The sequence below is a fragment of the Mytilus californianus genome, unplaced genomic scaffold (genome assembly GCF_021869535.1).
Source record: "Mytilus californianus isolate M0D057914Y unplaced genomic scaffold, xbMytCali1.0.p SCAF_15, whole genome shotgun sequence".
NCBI lineage: Eukaryota > Metazoa > Mollusca > Bivalvia > Mytilida > Mytilidae > Mytilus > Mytilus californianus.
In genome coordinates, this window is record NW_026262637.1 from 13016472 (window position 1) to 13036225 (window position 19754).

At 32.8% G+C, this 19754-nt stretch overlaps 1 protein-coding gene across 3 annotated transcripts in view; it reads left to right on the forward strand.

The window, feature by feature from the left end:
* Positions 1-19754, forward strand: part of LOC127725435 (hepatitis A virus cellular receptor 1-like) — a 301965-nt gene that overhangs the window by 257474 nt on the left and 24737 nt on the right. The window contains exon 6 of one of the 3 annotated variants that reach the window (XM_052232392.1): positions 8696-9511. The exons of the other annotated variants lie outside the window; for them this stretch is intronic. Coding sequence (XP_052088352.1) covers positions 8696-9284 — 589 coding nt within the window. The 3' untranslated portion in view covers positions 9285-9511. Of the gene's footprint in view, positions 1-8695; positions 9512-19754 lie in introns of those variants that run through there. 3 annotated transcript variants of the gene reach the window in all.

Genomic DNA, 19754 nt, shown 5'->3' on the forward strand with positions numbered 1-19754 from the left:
TTTTGGCTTATATCTCAAAAACTAAATCTTTTAGAGCAAATGTGAGCGGGGTAAAATTATTTAATTGGTCAAGATCTATCGGCCCTGAAATTTTCAGACGAATCGAACAACCCATTGTTGGGTTGCTGCCACCGAATTGGTAGTTATAACAAAATTTTGCAGTTTTTTGTTATTATTTTGAATATTATTGTAGATATATATAAACTGTAAGCAGCAATAATGTTCAGCAAAGTAAGATCTACAAAAAAGTCAATATGACCATAACTGTCAATTGACCTCTTAAGGAGCTATTGCCCTTTAAAGACAATTTTACACAATTTGTTCATCAAGTTTGCTAACATTTAAAAATATTCTCCTCTGAAACTACTGGGCCAATTATCTTCAAACTTTAACTAAAGGTTCCTTAGGGTATTTTGTTAATAAATTGTATCCGAAGTTTGTATCCATCGACAAACATGGCCGCCATGGCTAAAAATAGAACATAAGGGTCAAATGCAGTTTTTGGCTTATATCTCAAAAACTAAATCTTTTAGAGCAAATGTGAGCGGGGTAAAATTGTTTAATTGGTCAAGATCTATCGGCCCTGAAATTTTCAGACGAATCGAACAACCCATTGTTGGGTTGCTGCCACCGAATTGGTAGTTATAACAAAATTTTGCAGTTTTTTGTTATTATTTTGAATATTATTGTAGATATATATAAACTGTAAGCAGCAATAATGTTCAGCAAAGTAAGATCTACAAAAAAGTTAATATGACCATAACTGTCAATTGACTCCTTAAGGAGTTATTGCCCTTTAAAGACAATTTTACACAATTTGTTCATCAAGTTTGCTAACATTTAAAAATCTTCTCCTCTGAAACTACTGGGCCAATTACCTTCAAACTTTAACTAAAGGTTCCTTAGGGTATTTTGTTAATAAATTGTATCCGAAGTTTGTATCCATCGACAAACATGGCCGCCATGGCTAAAAATAGAACATAAGGGTCAAATGCAGTTTTTGGCTTATATCTCAAAAACTAAATCTTTTAGAGCAAATGTGAGCGGGGTAAAATTATTTAATTGGTCAAGATCTATCGGCCCTGAAATTTTCAGACGAATCGAACAACCCATTGTTGGGTTGCTGCCACCGAATTGGTAGTTATAACAAAATTTTGCAGTTTTTTGTTATTATTTTGAATATTATTGTAGATATATATAAACTGTAAGCAGCAATAATGTTCAGCAAAGTAAGATCTACAAAAAAGTCAATATGACCATAACTGTCAATTGACCTCTTAAGGAGTTATTGCCCTTTAAAGACAATTTTACACAATTTGTTCATCAAGTTTGCTAACATTTAAAAATATTCTCCTCTGAAACTACTGGGCCAATTATCTTCAAACTTTAACTAAAGGTTCCTTAGGGTATTTTGTTAATATATTGTATCCGAAGTTTGTATCCATCGACAAACATGGCCGCCATGGCTAAAAATAGAACATAAGGGTCAAATGCAGTTTTTGGCTTATATCTCAAAAACTAAATCTTTTAGAGCAAATGTGAGCGGGGTAAAATTGTTTAATTGGTCAAGATCTATCGGCCCTGAAATTTTCAGACGAATCGAACAACCCATTGTTGGGTTGCTGCCACCGAATTGGTAGTTATAACAAAATTTTGCAGTTTTTTGTTATTATTTTGAATATTATTGTAGATATATATAAACTGTAAGCAGCAATAATGTTCAGCAAAGTAAGATCTACAAAAAAGTTAATATGACCATAACTGTCAATTGACCTCTTAAGGAGCTATTGCCCTTTAAAGACAATTTTACACAATTTGTTCATCAAGTTTGCTAACATTTAAAAATATTCTCCTCTGAAACTACTGGGCCAATTATCTTCAAACTTTAACTAAAGGTTCCTTAGGGTATTTTGTTAATAAATTGTATCCGAAGTTTGTATCCATCGACAAACATGGCCGCCATGGCTAAAAATAGAACATAAGGGTCAAATGCAGTTTTTGGCTTATATCTCAAAAACTAAATCTTTTAGAGCAAATGTGAGCGGGGTAAAATTATTTAATTGGTCAAGATCTATCGGCCCTGAAATTTTCAGACGAATCGAACAACCCATTGTTGGGTTGCTGCCACCGAATTGGTAGTTATAACAAAATTTTGCAGTTTTTTGTTATTATTTTGAATATTATTGTAGATATATATAAACTGTAAGCAGCAATAATGTTCAGCAAAGTAAGATCTACAAAAAAGTCAATATGACCATAACTGTCAATTGACCTCTTAAGGAGCTATTGCCCTTTAAAGACAATTTTACACAATTTGTTCATCAAGTTTGCTAACATTTAAAAATCTTCTCCTCTGAAACTACTGGGCCAATTACCTTCAAACTTTAACTAAAGGTTCCTTAGGGTATTTTGTTAATAAATTGTATCCGAAGTTTGTATCCATCGACAAACATGGCCGCCATGGCTAAAAATAGAACATAAGGGTCAAATGCAGTTTTTGGCTTATATCTCAAAAACTAAATCTTTTAGAGCAAATGTGAGCGGGGTAAAATTATTTAATTGGTCAAGATCTATCGGCCCTGAAATTTTCAGACGAATCGAACAACCCATTGTTGGGTTGCTGCCACCGAATTGGTAGTTATAACAAAATTTTGCAGTTTTTTGTTATTATTTTGAATATTATTGTAGATATATATAAACTGTAAGCAGCAATAATGTTCAGCAAAGTAAGATCTACAAAAAAGTCAATATGACCATAACTGTCAATTGACCTCTTAAGGAGCTATTGCCCTTTAAAGACAATTTTACACAATTTGTTCATCAAGTTTGCTAACATTTAAAAATATTCTCCTCTGAAACTACTGGGCCAATTATCTTCAAACTTTAACTAAAGGTTCCTTAGGGTATTTTGTTAAGATATTGTATCCGAAGTTTGTATCCATCGACAAACATGGCCGCCATGGCTAAAAATAGAACATAAGGGTCAAATGCAGTTTTTGGCTTATATCTCAAAAACTAAATCTTTTAGAGCAAATGTGAGCGGGGTAAAATTGTTTAATTGGTCAAGATCTATCGGCCCTGAAATTTTCAGACGAATCGAACAACCCATTGTTGGGTTGCTGCCACCGAATTGGTAGTTATAACAAAATTTTGCAGTTTTTTGTTATTATTTTGAATATTATTGTAGATATATATAAACTGTAAGCAGCAATAATGTTCAGCAAAGTAAGATCTACAAAAAAGTTAATATGACCATAACTGTCAATTGACCTCTTAAGGAGCTATTGCCCTTTAAAGACAATTTTACACAATTTGTTCATCAAGTTTGCTAACATTTAAAAATATTCTCCTCTGAAACTACTGGGCCAATTATCTTCAAACTTTAACTAAAGGTTCCTTAGGGTATTTTGTTAATAAATTGTATCCGAAGTTTGTATCCATCGACAAACATGGCCGCCATGGCTAGAAATAGAACATAAGGGTCAAATGCAGTTTTTGGCTTATATCTCAAAAACCAAATCTTTTAGAGCAAATGTGAGCGGGGTAAAATTGTTTAATTGGTCAAGATCTATCGGCCCTGAAATTTTCAGACGAATCGAACAACCCATTGTTGGGTTGCTGCCACCGAATTGGTAGTTTTAACAAAATTTTGCAGTTTTTGTTATTATTTGAATATTATTATAGATAAATATAAACTGTAAGCAGCAATAATGTTCAGCAAAGTAAGATCTACAAAAAAGTTAATATGACCATAATTGTCAATTGACCCCTCAAGGAGTATTTGCCCTTTAAAGACAATTTTACACAATTTGTTCATGATGTTTGCTAACATTTAAAAATCTTCTCCTCTGAAACTACTGGGCCAATTACCTTCAAACTTTAACTAAATTTTCCTTAGGGTATCTTGTTTATAAATTGTATCCGAAGTTTGTATCCATCGACAAACATGGCCGCCATGGCTAAAAATAAAACATAAGGGTCAAATGCAGTTTTTGGCTTATATCTCAAAAACTAAATCTTTTAGAGCAAATGTGAGCGGGGTAAAATTGTTTAATTGGTCAAGATCTATCGGCCCTGAAATTTTCAGACGAATCAAACAACCCATTGTTGGGTTGCTGCCACCGAATTGGTAGTTATAACAAAATTTTGCAGGTTTTTGTTATTATTTTGAATATTATTGTAGATATATATAAACTGTAAGCAGCAATAATGTTCAGCAAAGTAAGATCTACAAAAAAGTTAATATGACCATAACTGTCAATTGACCCCTTAAGGAGTTATTGCCCTTTAAAGAAAATTTTACACAATTTGTTCATCAAGTTTGCTAACATTTAAAAATCTTCTCCTCTGAAACTACTGGACCAATTACCTTCAAACTTTAACTAAAGGTTCCTTAGGATATTTTGTTTATAAATTGTATCCGAAGTTTGTATCCATCGACAAACATGGCCGCCATGGCTAAAAATAGAACATAAGGGTCAAATGCAGTTTTTGGCTTAGATCTCAAAAACTAAATCTTTTAGAGCAAATGTGAGCGGGGTAAAATTGTTTAATTGGTCAAGATCTATCGGCCCTGAAATTTTCAGACGAATCGAACAACCCATTGTTGGGTTGCTGCCACCGAATTGGTAGTTTTAACAAAATTTTGCAGTTTTTGTTATTATTTGATTATTATTATAGATATATATAAACTGTAAGCAGCAATAATGTTCAGCAAAGTAAGATCTACAAAAAAGTTAATATGACCATAATTGTCAATTGACCCCTCAAGGAGTATTTGCCCTTTAAAGACAATTTAACACAATTTGTTCATGATGTTTGCTAACATTTAAAAATCTTCTCCTCTGAAACTACTGGGCCAATTACCTTCAAACTTTAACTAAAGGTTCCTTAGGATATTTTGTTTATTAATTGTATACGAAGTTTGTATCCATCGACAAACATGGCCGCCATGGCTAAAAATAGAACATAAGGTTCAAATGCAGTTTTTGGCTTAGATCTCAAAAACTAAATCTTTTAGAGCAAATGTGAGCGGGGTAAAATTGTTTAATTGGTCAAGATCTATCGGCCCTGAAATTTTCAGACGAATCGAACAATCCATTGTTGGGATGCTGCCACCGAATTGGTAGTTTTAACAAAATTTTGCAGTTTTTGTTATTATTTGAATATTATTATAGATATATATAAACTGTAAGCAGCAATAATGTTCAGCAAAGTAAGATCTACAAAAAAGTTATTATGACCATAATTGTCAATTGACCCCTCAAGGAGTATTTGCCCTTTAAAGACAATTTTACACAATTTGTTCTTGATGTTTGCTAACATTTAAAAATCTTCTCCTCTGAAACTACTGGCCCAATTACCTTCAAACTTTAACTAAATTTTCCTTAGGGTATCTTGTTCATAAATTGTATCCGAAGTTTGTATCCATCGACAAACATGGCCGCCATGGCTAAAAATAAAACATAAGGGTCAAATGCAGTTTTTGGCTTATATCTCAAAAACTAAATCTTTTAGAGCAAATGTGAGCGGGGTAAAATTGTTTAATTGGTCAAGATCTAACGGCCCTGAAATTTTCAGACGAATCGAACAACCCATTGTTGGGTTGCTGCCACCGAATTGGTAGTTATAACAAAATTTTGCAGTTTTTTGTTATTATTTTGAATATTATTGTAGATATATATAAACTGTAAGCAGCAATAATGTTCAGCAAAGTAAGATCTACAAAAACGTTAATATGACCATAACTGTCAATTGACCCCTTAAGGAGTTATTGCCCTTTAAAGACAATTTTACACAATTTGTTCATCAAGTTTGCTAACATTTAAAAATCTTCTCTGAAATACAGGTGAGCGATTTAGGCTCTTGAGAGCCTCTTGTTTCACTATCTAGTTCCAAAATTTTGATACAGACTTCTCGGTAACAGTTGTACTAATCTACGATTGTTTGATAACATATTGAAAGTTAATGCTTTACAAATCATTGGTCTATTTTGTTAATAAAAAGAAACCGTTATAAATGATATCTTTGCAAGAGTTAAATTATGTTTTTGAATACAGGATCTGTTTCTAATTAAAATTGTTTGCTGCATTTCCAATAAAACTTACTGAATGTCGTTTGAAAATGAACCGTCTTTCCTCAATCCAAAATGTCCATGGTTACATTTTTACATATATCTTCAGATAAATCTAGAATTATTTCCGAAGAAAGACACGACAGGATAATTTTATCGATACTTTCACAAATATTAAACAAATCTTTTAACTTGATCGGCATTTCTTTACGTTGCAATGTTTGTTTTTTTTCGTTTTTATTTTTTTTGGCGCAACCAATCCTTACATACCTATAGTTTCCCGTACTTTTAATTGGGTCCGCTTGTCAACGTATATTTGTTCCGCAGAAACCAGAAACTTTGTTATAAACAATGTCATAATATCTGTTCCTGTTGGAGCAAATATTCTATATCATTTATTCCGTTAGGAACATAACTCTACTGTATTATTTTTTCCAGTGGAAATAATATTCCAGAATACTTTTTCCTTTTGGAACTTATATTATGAAGGAACTTCTATTCCGTGACACACTAAAGTAGAAGCTTTCTTTATTATAATAGTGATGTGCTTTTTCGTGACGGACTTTTCATGCAATTTTCATTAGAACTTCTTTACATGCAGGTTATTGAAGAAACGCGTCTCTTGTTCACTCTATGCTAATGTCAACCCAATTGAGCACTGTATTTAATACTTTCATGATTTAAGTTCATGACTAAAAGCAGGATAGTTCCTTTCTCATGTGTTTCAGTTTAAAGACGATATTTATGATAATGGGTAAGATTGAAACTTGCATACCACATGACATAACTGAACTTTTGGAGATAAACCTTGATTTTGTTCGCTGCAAAATATGTCTACTTTAGAAAATGTGCTTGTATCCACTATGTTCCACTTCTCGCAAAACTGTTCCTATGTTAGGACGAAGAAAGCTTAAGCGGGAGCTCATTATATTGATAAGTCATTCTTGTTAATGGTTGTTGAATATCACTGACGACTAAGTATATATGCTTCATTTAATATATATCAAATTTTCATTGATTTATTACAAGAGGTTATATCGGGCGGGTGTTTCATATAAAGCATAATTGTCGCCAAGTACCTGAGGGGGTTAACAGGGGTAAGGGATATGGGAATGAGGGGGCGGGAAGCGGGAGGCAGGGGGAGGGAAGTAGGAGTCAGGGGGCGGGAACTGGGTGAAGAAGGGGAATAAAAATAGGGATATTCTGGGAAAAAAAATTTCACCGATTTTCGTCTGGGATTAAGGGATTAGGGAAGTGGGAGCTAGGGGGTTGGGAGTAGAGGGGGAGGGATGTGGGAGTTGGAGGGTAGGTTAGTGGGAATTCATTTAGTTTTTCGTGATCCTTTTTTTACTTTACTTTGCTATATTGGGTTTATTCTTTTCGGATTGATTTGTTTAAATGTAGACATTGATAGTTTGTCCAAAAAATAGATTACTGAAACTTAGAATATTTAAATTTTTACAGATAATGATGACACAACAATATTAGCAGCAGGTGCAGCAGGCGGAGGATTTGTAATCCTTATAGTAGTTATTATTGTTGTTGTGGTCTTCTATAGAAGGTATGTAAGAACACCACTATCATAGCCTTGCAGAAGACTGTGGTATTTTATTTATTATGTTTGAATTACTAGTACTGGTTTGACGTAAAGTCAATTGAGTATCATCCTACAATTAGTCATGTTTTTAATTCTACTAATTATCTGATTAACTTTTCCCGACCTGTTGGTTATACCTTTTTCATGATCATTTGTGATTTGAGTTGTTCTCATTTCGCTCTTAGATTTTTTTATCCAAGAGATAGATTATCTTAGCTGTATTTGACAAAACCTTTCGGAATTTGTGGCCCTCAATGCTCTTCAACTTCGTTCTTTATTTGGCTTTTATATTGTGTTTATTCGAGCGTCACTGATGAAGAAACTCGCGTCTAGCGTACAAAATTATAAGCCTGGTATCTTTTATGACTTTTTAAAGATAAAATCTTACTATAAAGTCAATTTGCTTGTCGTTTCCTGATTTTGGTATTCAGACGGCACAAAAAAAGCAACCACAAATGATGAGTGCTAACAAACAGCACAACCCGTTTTGCAGATAACTGAAAAAGAAAACATTAAACTTAACCGACAAACATAGGTCGTTTAATATCCATTAAAGAAGTATTTTCCACCACTGCGTCTCGTTCGATACCATATTTTCATATCCTCGACAACAGTAAAATTTCAAATATTTAAAACGTTCGCCAAGCCTAGCTGCCATTTTACAAAATTAAATTGTCTCCAGTAGGGAAATACTGAACCATTTTCATTTTTTAAAAGCAGTGGCCTGGAGTGTCATCAAGTAAAATATCTAGAATTAACGCCAATTGTATATTGTTGATATAGTAATAATCAGGGTTTTTGATTTAAAGTTGTAAGTTATTTTTGATACTCGTAAAAGTTTCTTGTTGCATTTTATTGCAAATAAACAGGCATCAGCTTTTTTAGATTCGACAAAATGTAAATATATCCATAGCACATGTGTATATCATATGCAAGCAAACTGTCATAGAATCGAACGACTTACTAGATGATTTTATCAGCAACTTGTATCAAGTGGTACATGTATTGAATTGTTTACATTTCAGATACCATCAAAAGCCAACATCTAAACCAGGTCCAGCATTTGATAATGAGTATGATGCCTATGGTATGCGGGACAATGTCCTATATGTTTCATCACAACCAACTGATATCGCTGAACCAAAAAACCAAGCCGATTGCCAAGATACAAAGAGGATATCAGTTGATATCGATGGCAATTACAGCACAGTAGATTTGGATAAAATACCGACAGTCGAAGAATCAACGGGAGATTACAGTTCAATTGCCTTAGACAAACTGACACCGTCAAAGTCGAATATGAACGAGTCTACAAATGAAAAACCCATGATTGCTCCAAAGCCAAAACAAAAGATGACCATTCAAGACGATGTTTACTCTGTCCCAGATAAGAAAAGGGTGAAGCATGTTACAGCACCCGGTAAACATGGGTGTGAATATGCTGTTGTCAGCAAACCAAACAAATCAAACTTTGATAAAAGTGAAGATCAACCCTCAACGAGTAATGTGTATGCAGTTGTAGCAAAAAAGAAAAGTATGTCTGACGAAAAGGGGACAAATCAGAAAAGAGATAGCTTAGCATCCGAAAACAACAGAGAAACTGGACAATCATAAAAAAACTGAATACTGGTAATCTGTAATATAGAAAAGGAGCATTTCAGTACTTTATTGCTTGTTCTATTAACCATGTCAAAAAAAATTAATTAAAGACATAGTTTGCTGTTTAAATTAAACGTTTCAACAAATATTTCTATACTTCAAAGTGTCATTTATTTGACTAATGTATTTAAACTCAAAATAGAGTTCACAGACCAGTAAAAAATACAATTGATGATTTGGTGTTGACTTAATATTTTGACGGTATAATATAACAGACGGGATTGTGGTTACGACAATTTACAAATATCCGTCGTCATCTGTGAAAATATTCCTAAACGGTCAACAACAGGTGATGGCGTCTGTAACATTGACTTTAACTTCACTACTTGGAACTCTTGGATTGATAGATTCCTTGTGAGCAGCAACCCTCTATCAAGGAAATTATGATAGGAAATGCACGCTCTGAAATATCGTATCACTTTGAGATATATACTTCAAATGTAGGCGCTGCTGTAATGTTGCTTCATAGAAATGGCAAGTTCACAATTAGGAAGCTGAAATCATTTATTGTGGTAAAGGTTTGTTCTCAACCGACCCACGTTTTCAAATTGTAGATGTAAGGCCAAGTTATGAGACAGACTTAATTTATCTGTTGTATCCTTTATTTCAAGCTCGACAGTTCAATATAGTCACTAAAATTTGAATTCTTCAGTGAGAAGACATCGTCTATATAGCAGAACGCGAAGTTAAATGATAATGCTAGCTTCTTTTCATTCTTCCTTATAAGTCCCCGTATGAAGTTTTCCTCATATCAATAAAGGATCAAGTCGGCAAGAAGAGGAGCACAGTTGGTTTCTATGGAAATGGAGATTGTTTGTAGAAAATCTCATCCCCTTTTCCTCGAATGTGACCTACTAAAGTATACTTATCACTGGGTTTGTACTTACATGAGCAACACGACGGGTACTACATGTTGAGCAGGATCTGGTTACCCTTCCGTAGCACCTGAGATCAACCCTGGATTTTGGTGTGGTTCGTGATGCTCAGTCTTTGGTTTTCTATGTTGTGTTTTGTATACTGTTGTTTGTCTTTCGATCGTTTTTCGTTTTTTGCCATTGCATTGTCAGATTTTTTCGACTTATGAGTTTGAAAAGTCCCTTTGGTATCTTTTACCTCCTTTTTATTGTTCCTCTTTACTTTATTCTGGTAAACATAGACAGAATTGTAAAAACAGAAGAAACATTAAAACATCATATTTGTATTATTTTAAGCGTCATCATCAATGCAGTTGTCAACTCTTGCTACATTTGAATGTATTACTACTAGGGGAATGTTTAACGACCGTGACTACCCATGAGGTTCTCGCACGGTATGTTTGAAATGTATTTGCTATATAAGGTTATAATTCATATCAAAATTACAGTTGCATATCTTAAAAGAATAAGACAGGCAAAGAATGAGACAAATGATAAATTACACAACATGAATCAAAATAAATGTATATTCAGGACGAGAACATAATAATGTGATATGAATATAAACCCTGCGTTGTATTATACCGAAACGCTGAGCCACTTAACACGGTAACATTCCGCAGGAAGACATGTCACCCTAACCGGACACATTATTCTGATTCCTAGCCGACCAATCTATGCTCTTACTCCTAAATGTCGCGTGCTTAGCGAGTTAGCAGTAAATACACATTTTCAAGTCTTTGGTTTGACCCGAGTGGGTTTCGAACCCACGACCTCACGCATTCGAGGCGATCATGGTACCACAGAAACACTGAGGCAATGTGGCATAAATGAAAGACAAGTGTTGCCCATAATACTGATTCACAGAACAGCATTTTTCAGGGTATGTCTGACTCATGATTATAAATATGAATAGGATAAGGTTTGTTTTACCGAGGAAAAAAAATCTTCAATTAAGTTATTTGAAAAACTTTGTTCAAAGGGGATTTTAAGTTTTATATATTATTTTAAGATCAGATTCGTTGTAAAAACACTATTAATATGCATTATAACAGTTTAATTGGCCAACTAAAACTTCCTTCAATTACTGAAAAATATAATCGGCTAATCTTAATATATGTTATCGTAATTCTAACTTTGCAAAAAAGAATTTCAACAGTATATGTTTGCATTATTTCAAAATAATATGGTTATTTACACCTACTAGCCACCATATGAATTTTGGTAACCATGGAAACCACCAAGTTGTTATTTTTTACTAGATGATGCTCAGTCTTTGCTCCTTTTGTTAATTGTACTATAGTATATTGTATAAAAAATGAAATGTGTGTCGTATTGATATATGCATCCCTCCTTCTTTAAATTATTCCATATTAAATTTGAAAAAAGCTTGTAGGCTTGCACAAGGTCACCATACTTTCCAGCAACAGTCATTATTAAAATGAACATTATATTGCCAAAGATAAGTAAGCAATGATAACGTCTATTTATTTTAATGTTTGACTTGCTTATTTGTGTCCATTGCCAAATTCTTTAGTATTTGAAACTAGGCACACCAGATAATATGCATTTACACCCAAAGGCATATTATCTTACCAAATCATTCCACTATCAAATTTGCGGATACATCTGACTAAATTATGTAGCTGAATTTAAGTTTTGTCATATTTTTTTTTTCAATAATATATATTTTCATTTATAATAATTGTTTCGTTATAAATAAGGCAGTTGGTTTTCTCTTTTGAAGTATTTTACATTTTGTCATGTAGGGTCCTTTATGTTGTTTTTTTTTTCATTGTTGAAGTTCGTACAATTACCTATAGTTGCTAACCAGCACGTCATTTGAACTCTGGTGGAAAGTTGTATCATTGGAAATCATACCACATCTCCTGGTTTTTATATTTGATATAACATGTTTCATACGTAAATGATAAAACAAAATCAAGCAGCCAGGCAATAAATAAGTGGAAACAAGTGGAAACCATCATTGCAGATCAAAACTTCTATAGATACTCTGACCTCAGTATGCTGACCTTAACCTATTAATTACATAATTTCTTGTGTGATTTAACACATAAGACACCAATGAACATGCATGACAGATTAATCCTTGACCGCAGATCATTTGATAATAACCCTAGATAACATGTATAAGCTAACTGTAGAGTTATAGGCACTATACCAATGAAAAGTCCTTGATTGAATGATTACTGATAATGACCAGTGGTAAATATTTCACACATAGTAAAGACTAATAAATGTTGCAGTATTGAAATAAAACATGATGTTAAATTATAATCTTATAATTTTATTATAAAACATATGTGCCTGGGCTAGTCGCATATCTTTGACAGAAATACGTCATCATAGGGGTATGTGAATACATATGATGTGTACTTCTAACATCCCTACTTGTCCCATAGTACTTAAGAAAGCAGTTCCCGAGCGGTGCAGACTAACGTTGTTTTGTTCATGATACCGTATTAGAGTAGATCTAGGTGTGCATAGACCGACACTAAATAGAGCTGCTGAGCAATCAAGATTAGAGACATTCATCGTTAAGGTACGATGACAACCTAACTTCTCAGGAAAAACCAATGTTTTGGCCTAAAACATTGTCATTCTAACATTACGTGATCCAAAATGGGCACATCATCTTCATTAGTATTTGGAGGTAAAATGAGGAGGCTGGTGGGTAAGTAAATATTATAGAAAAATATTCGTATTGTTCAAAATTTGGAATAATCCAATTGATATCTTTGGTAGCTGATTTCTCTTTTTATATCAGGTTTATCTTACATGACATCTTTATGAATGTTTACTTTTTGTTTATAGTTGGTCTAGTGTGTAACTTATTTCAAACAAATTGTTAAAGATTATTTAAATCAAGGTAATATAACTATAAACAGTTTTCAATTATTAATCGTAATTCAAACTGGTTTTAAAACATTGCAGCTTTGTTTAACTTCTTTCTTTTCGTTTGAAATAAAATTGATTTGATGATGATACTGATATGAAGACGATTGAGTTATTATCTGTACCATTGCTTGTTATGTATGTTGTTATTTGAGGTAAGTAGAATATTCTATACAATATATTTATTAAAAATATTGTCTTGCTATATAAGAAATTCAGACCGACGACAAGTTCTTGCTTTATTTAAAAATATACAGTTTTCGTTAATTTCGTTCATTAGGAAGGCATAATGGAATGTTATAACTGTACACTGCAAAGTACGACATCTTTGCATTGAGCAGGAATCCGTAGCTACATTTGTAGTGACGTTCCTCATGATGTTGGTACAATTTCCATTCTACTGTGTACATGGTGTATCATAACTGAAAACAATGCGTCGACGCTGGAGTTGACTGGTGAGTTCAATACAATATTGTAATTTGTATATTGAATTAGGTATAACAGGCTTACAAATAGTGAAAAATAACAATTGAAAATTAAAATATCCAAAATTATAATACTCGATTACTCTATTGTCTACCCCGTTCATGGTAATTTCTTGCAGAAAACATAATTATTGTTACCACAGCAATGACTTCCAAAGATATAGCTTTCTTGTCACAACAGAAAAAAGAACGAGCTCTTTTTGAAATCGCGATTTCAAAAGGCTGTTAATCAAATAAGCATGGTCAATTTATACAAAATAAAGATTGATAGTAACAGTACACACGTTTGTCTCTTTCAAAATAAAATTTCATAACGTTTTTAGCTATGGAACAAGATTTTCACATCATTTCAAAAAAGTAGAACCGTTTTGTCACAACGCTCACAAAACCTTATTGATATCGTGATTGTGTTTTAAAATTCATATAGTTTTATTTTTATTAATTGTTGCAGTTAAGTGCCATTGGAAAAAAAATATATTATTAAAAAAAGCCATGTGTATGAATAAACAAAAACAACGGTTCTAGTTGATCAAATGAGTTTTAAAAAAAATATGTCGGAGTCTTAACCACGTAATAATTATTGAAGCATAGGACATTTGAGCAAAAATAAAAAATGCACATATCGTCATTTGAGCGCCGACATCATAGGACATTTCAGTGGCGAAATATTAACATTACCTGGATTTTTATATAGGACGTTTGAGCGCAATACTTTGATTGGATATGTGATACTTTTATTGGAACGAACAGTGCGCCTCTACTTGCCGACCTCTTCTTATTTTCATATGAGTCGGAGTACCTTCAGACACAAAACAAGAAGATCAAAGAAGCCAGATCCATCTAATTTCACATTAAGATATATTGATGATGTTCCTACAGTTAACTAATCAAACATTTCTGATTGGGTTCCATTAATATATCATCCAGAACTAGAAATTCAACAAACAACAGACGCGGCTCCCTCCTCCTCATTTTTAGAATTTAACCTCGAATTTGACATAAGCGGTCATCTCAGTATCAGAATCTATATATCTATGAGAAACGAGACGATTTTAGTTTTGAAATTATCAATTTCCCCCACCTTAGTAGCAATATACCAACTTCACCTGCATATTGGATATACGTTCCCCAACTAATTCGGTATTTAAGAGCTTGCAGCTGCTGCTCAGACTTTATAAAACGTCACCAGTGTCTGAGCAAACAAATGATGAATTATTTTGATTCTAATAGGACAAATACGGCAATTCTTTTGGATCGAAGCGCTCTAGGTGAAGGCATTATTTGCCGTTCCCATAAATAAACGCACTATTAAATTGATGTAAAAGAAGGAAGCAAACTGAATAAATGGCATGCTTAAACTATTTACAATGACATATTTAGATAGGTTTGGATGAATCTAAATGATAATTGTATTTATATGTCTTATATGTAAACAAAAAATGGCTTATATAACACATTATAGCATCGTTTGTTTACGTTTCCTTGTTGTGATGATTTTCGGTTTCACAAGCGTGTATTTTCCCGTAAAATGCTTATATTCTTACGTCATCGTTCTATGACGTCGGGTAGCGCATTCATAAAAAAGCATATGACGCGGGAGTACGATCGGAACAGCCCAAACAAAATATTCATATTTTACCACGGGTGTATACTCAAAGCGTTTGAAGAACGTCATGTTAGAATCAGGGTTATGTCAAAGAACGTCTCGTCCTTTTTCTAAAAAAATCATCGGAAGATTCCAAGACCTTGTTGATAAATATTCCATAGCAACACTTCACAAATAATACATGATGGTCTTGAAGTTACCTACTCTTTGTTTTTTTTTTTATTAAAAACGAAAAGAAAGAAGTTAAACAAAGCTGCAATGTTTTAAAACCAGTTTGAATTACAATTAATATTTGAAAACTGTTTATAGTTATATTACCTTGATTTAAATAATCTTTAACAATTTGTTTGAAATAAGTTACACACTAGACCAACTATAAACAAAAAGTAAACATTCATAAAGATGTCATGTAAGATAAACCTGATATAAAAAGACAAATCAGCTACCAAAGATATCAATTGGATTATGTACACGGAAATATGCTTACTATTATGGACCAACTAGGCCTGCTATCATCCCCTTCTGGAAGAGAGTTCACATTGCTCAATCAATATTGTCTTTTGTTTCATAATGTTATAAATTTTGTGAATTAAAAAAAATAAGGAGATGTGGTATGATTGCCAATGAGACAATTATCCTTCAAAGTTCAAAATGACTTTTTCTAGTTTTGATTCGTTGTATCGTTCTTGTATTAACTGATGTTTTTTGTGTGTTTTGTTCCCATTTCTACTGGACCCTGTCGGTACTCTACATTTTCTTTTAATCTAGCCTACAAAAAATGTTTGGAATTTTTTTTTTTTAATTGATAAAATGTTTGAAACATTATATTAAAATGTATAAGGGTTTACAACTTAAATGAGATCTATGAAATTAAAAGCCCAACATGAAATATTTCCTATCTAAACGTTTTTTTGGAAAACTAGATAACAAATATTGTCAAACAAATACCATAGAGAAGATGGTGGAACCAGATGATCGATGGAGTACTTTATTTTCGGGTGTGTGTTGATGTGAAATATTTAGATACTTTCCACAGGAAGTAAATATGTCTTTGAATTTAATTGTTTTTCACACAGACAATTTTTATTTTGATTTTAGATACTACAGGAGAGCCTTGTTCTACAGCTTACAATTTACCAGGTTAATATACTTCACGACTATTCTTATATAACAAAAACCGTTTTAAATAGACCTCTGATATCATGAAGCTTCTTTTCTTTCCATCGAAAATAAAATTTAAAAAGAAAAACAAAAAGATTTTTTTTTAAAGTATAGAAGATTGACAGAGCATAACCAACGTTGATGAGCTTCACGGGGATGCATACAGTGATGGAAAAAAAATTGCTGCAGAACGCATTAAAGAGATTAACCCGCTATCGATAAATATCAAAAGATTCATTAAAAAATCCTTTTAGATAAGCTTTCTTGACATAGTGTTTTGATTTTATTAATATAAACCTTTCGAGACATTTGTATCAAGGTAATAACGCACAGAATTAAAAGGGTAGTTCTTTTTCAAAGATATTAGTTTCTAGCGTTTCATTAAATATTTGATTATTTTTTTAATACTTAAGATCCCTACCCGTCAAATTATCCGAAAGGGAAGTGCACTCCATCCTCTCGTCCATACTTAACATTTCTGTACTTTTTCTGTAAAAGAGGGTATGATGCAATTATAAATCATAAGTTATCTTAAAACAGAAAAAGTCAAGGCCGAAAGAAAACCCGACAAAAAGAGAAACATCAGTCCACAAAACACTCGACAGAAAACTAACTATTGATTCTTCGAGCCTCACATAAAACCGGTATGCAGTGAGGTGGTCCAGAGGAATGAGCAGTTCCTGTAACATTACCGGTACCAATTTCCCGGCACCAGATGAAAAGATAAGTGTAGTTTTCCGATCTATAGTTATGCCTGAAGGAGAAATATTTTCAAATAAGGTATGATTTCAAAGATTTTATACCAGCAAATTTTAATAAAACAATATATAAGTCATTTCATAAGGATGTTACAGATCACGTATGATGTTCGTTTCCAGGTGAGCAATTTTTGAGGAAGTTGTGGCAATATAATATAGAAAGTTGCTTAAAAATACTTGTTTTGTTCACTTTTTCTATAATGCCCTAGTATTTTCCTTTCTCAATAAGAATTGCATATTCCCCCAAATAGTTCTCTATTGAATTTTTATCCCATATAAGTGTTACTCATATCTAATGTTCAATTGAATTCCGTAGGGGACCTTTTACTGCTTATGCAATGTCACCATAATGATTTCTTTCATTTTCAATTGAATTTTAGAGAATTGCTGCTTATGAAATACAAGCACTTATGGTTGAAAACATTTCAAGTATAAGTACGTTGTTTGAATTACAAATTAACGTGAACAGTTTCACACGAATTCAGATATACATAAATTTGTAAATAACGATAGTTTTTTATATTTAATTTTGTGACTGCTCTCTATGTTTTGTTCTCAGAAGATGTTTAAATGAGTTAACATACCTGTCAATTCCTAAACTTTTCGTTATTCAAAACTTATAAATATGTTTAGAATTGTTAAGAAAGCAAGTGTGAAAACGCACTTGATATGAAAGAGTCATTGTTTTAAATAACCACTGTGGATAACTTGGTTTAAATTATGTTATCTCTCTCATTTCAGTTGTCAATATATGCACAGACGACACTACAATCCAGGATGCTAGTAATACTGTTATAATAAAAGCTGATTTAAGACAAAACTGTACATGTAAACTATCTTTTGTCAATCAAGATAAAGCAATAATAGTAAATTTTCAAAGATATATTCAGGAGACTAGCTCTAGTCCGTCACATTACTGTTGAGGTTTGATAATGAAGTTTGGTAGTATCGAAAGTATTTGGGAGGCTCAATGCATAGTTGATGATAGTATTTTTATTGTAATTACACCTTATGTAAGAATCCTGGGTTTTGATTGGTTGATATCCAGTGTATTTGTCACCAATTTACTGTTATCAAATGAATATCGTTCATTTTTTAACGCCGCCGGGGTATATGCAAAAAGGATATGCCTTTTTTACCCTCTCTGCCATGGTATTTGCCAACAAATACTCTATCCGACTGAACGCTTGTAACGTCACGATCATCAATGCGTTTTTAAACGTTAACATTCGGTGTAATTAAACAGATATAGCATGTTCTTGAGGGGTATTTGCGAAAAATACCAGTCTTGAGAATGAATTTCCCTCGCCTTACGGCTCGCGAAATTTAACATTCTCTCGACTGGTATTTTTTGCAAATCATAATGAACTGTATATCCTACTTGTTTGTTGTCTTTGCATACACGATTTAAAATTTATCGCATTCATATGTTTTTGATTCACCGGAGTACATGCTGATTCATCGGGAAAAAAACTTAAGTTAACATGTGGTATTTGCAGTACTACTGCATATTCAACCACAACTGCAATTGTAGAAACAAGAAGATCATCGACTGATATAGCAAATCCGCTACCATTGATGACAACAAGGACGACAGAACACCAATTAACAACATCAGTTGACTTTGATGAATTTATATCTGCAACTGTTACTAGTACAGATGTTCCCCACAACACAAAACAAACAAATCAATAACAAAAAGATAAGGTAACTGGTTGCACAATCTAATGATAGATATTCCTATCTAAATCACTTTGAGTATAAGATTTAAATTACAAGTCTGACATATGGCAAGGAAGCGTCAGTACCAATCAATATGACCGTACGTTTTTCTCCACATATGATAATTTTATATCAATTTTCCGTTGTTTAACTATAATATTTAACTTTTATTTGAATTTTGTTCCCTTTATTCATTACTTTATAAGATTCCTCGCTTCAAAGTTTCCGTCTGGTAAATATCTTTTCCGGACCATATGAGTATTTTGGACCATTCGCGTATGGTCATGACCATATAGGTATATTCTCATCTGACATTGACCTCATTTGTGGAAGTTTCCATATGGCAAAGTTTATTGTATCCTGACCTCGTTTTGATATTCATTGTTCAATATAAAGTTTTATAGCCTTTTTGCATATACTTAAAATAAAATGTCAAACTAAAATTAGACTTTTGGACGATTGTAAGAGGTGCATAATGTTTCACAATTTCTTAAAGTCCTTTTTGCTTATCTTATGCACTATACAAATTTTGTATTGTCGTATTTAATGAAGATAACACCAGAAATACAACACGTTTTGTGCACACTACACCGATATCGTAATTCTTCGACTATTTGTTATATAATATAGTATATATTATAGTATATCTCTAAACCGAGAACTGTCGACGGTACACGGTCTACGAATACACATCGAAAATTCCAATCGCTACAACGTACATTAATAATTTACCTAGTAGTAAATAGAGAATAATACGTGGTAAAATCCGTATCACATGCTGTATCAACCTAATTAATCAATATCAGCCAGAGCACCGTTTGACGTCACGAAAATTAACGTTTTAGTTAGCGGCGACATTACTT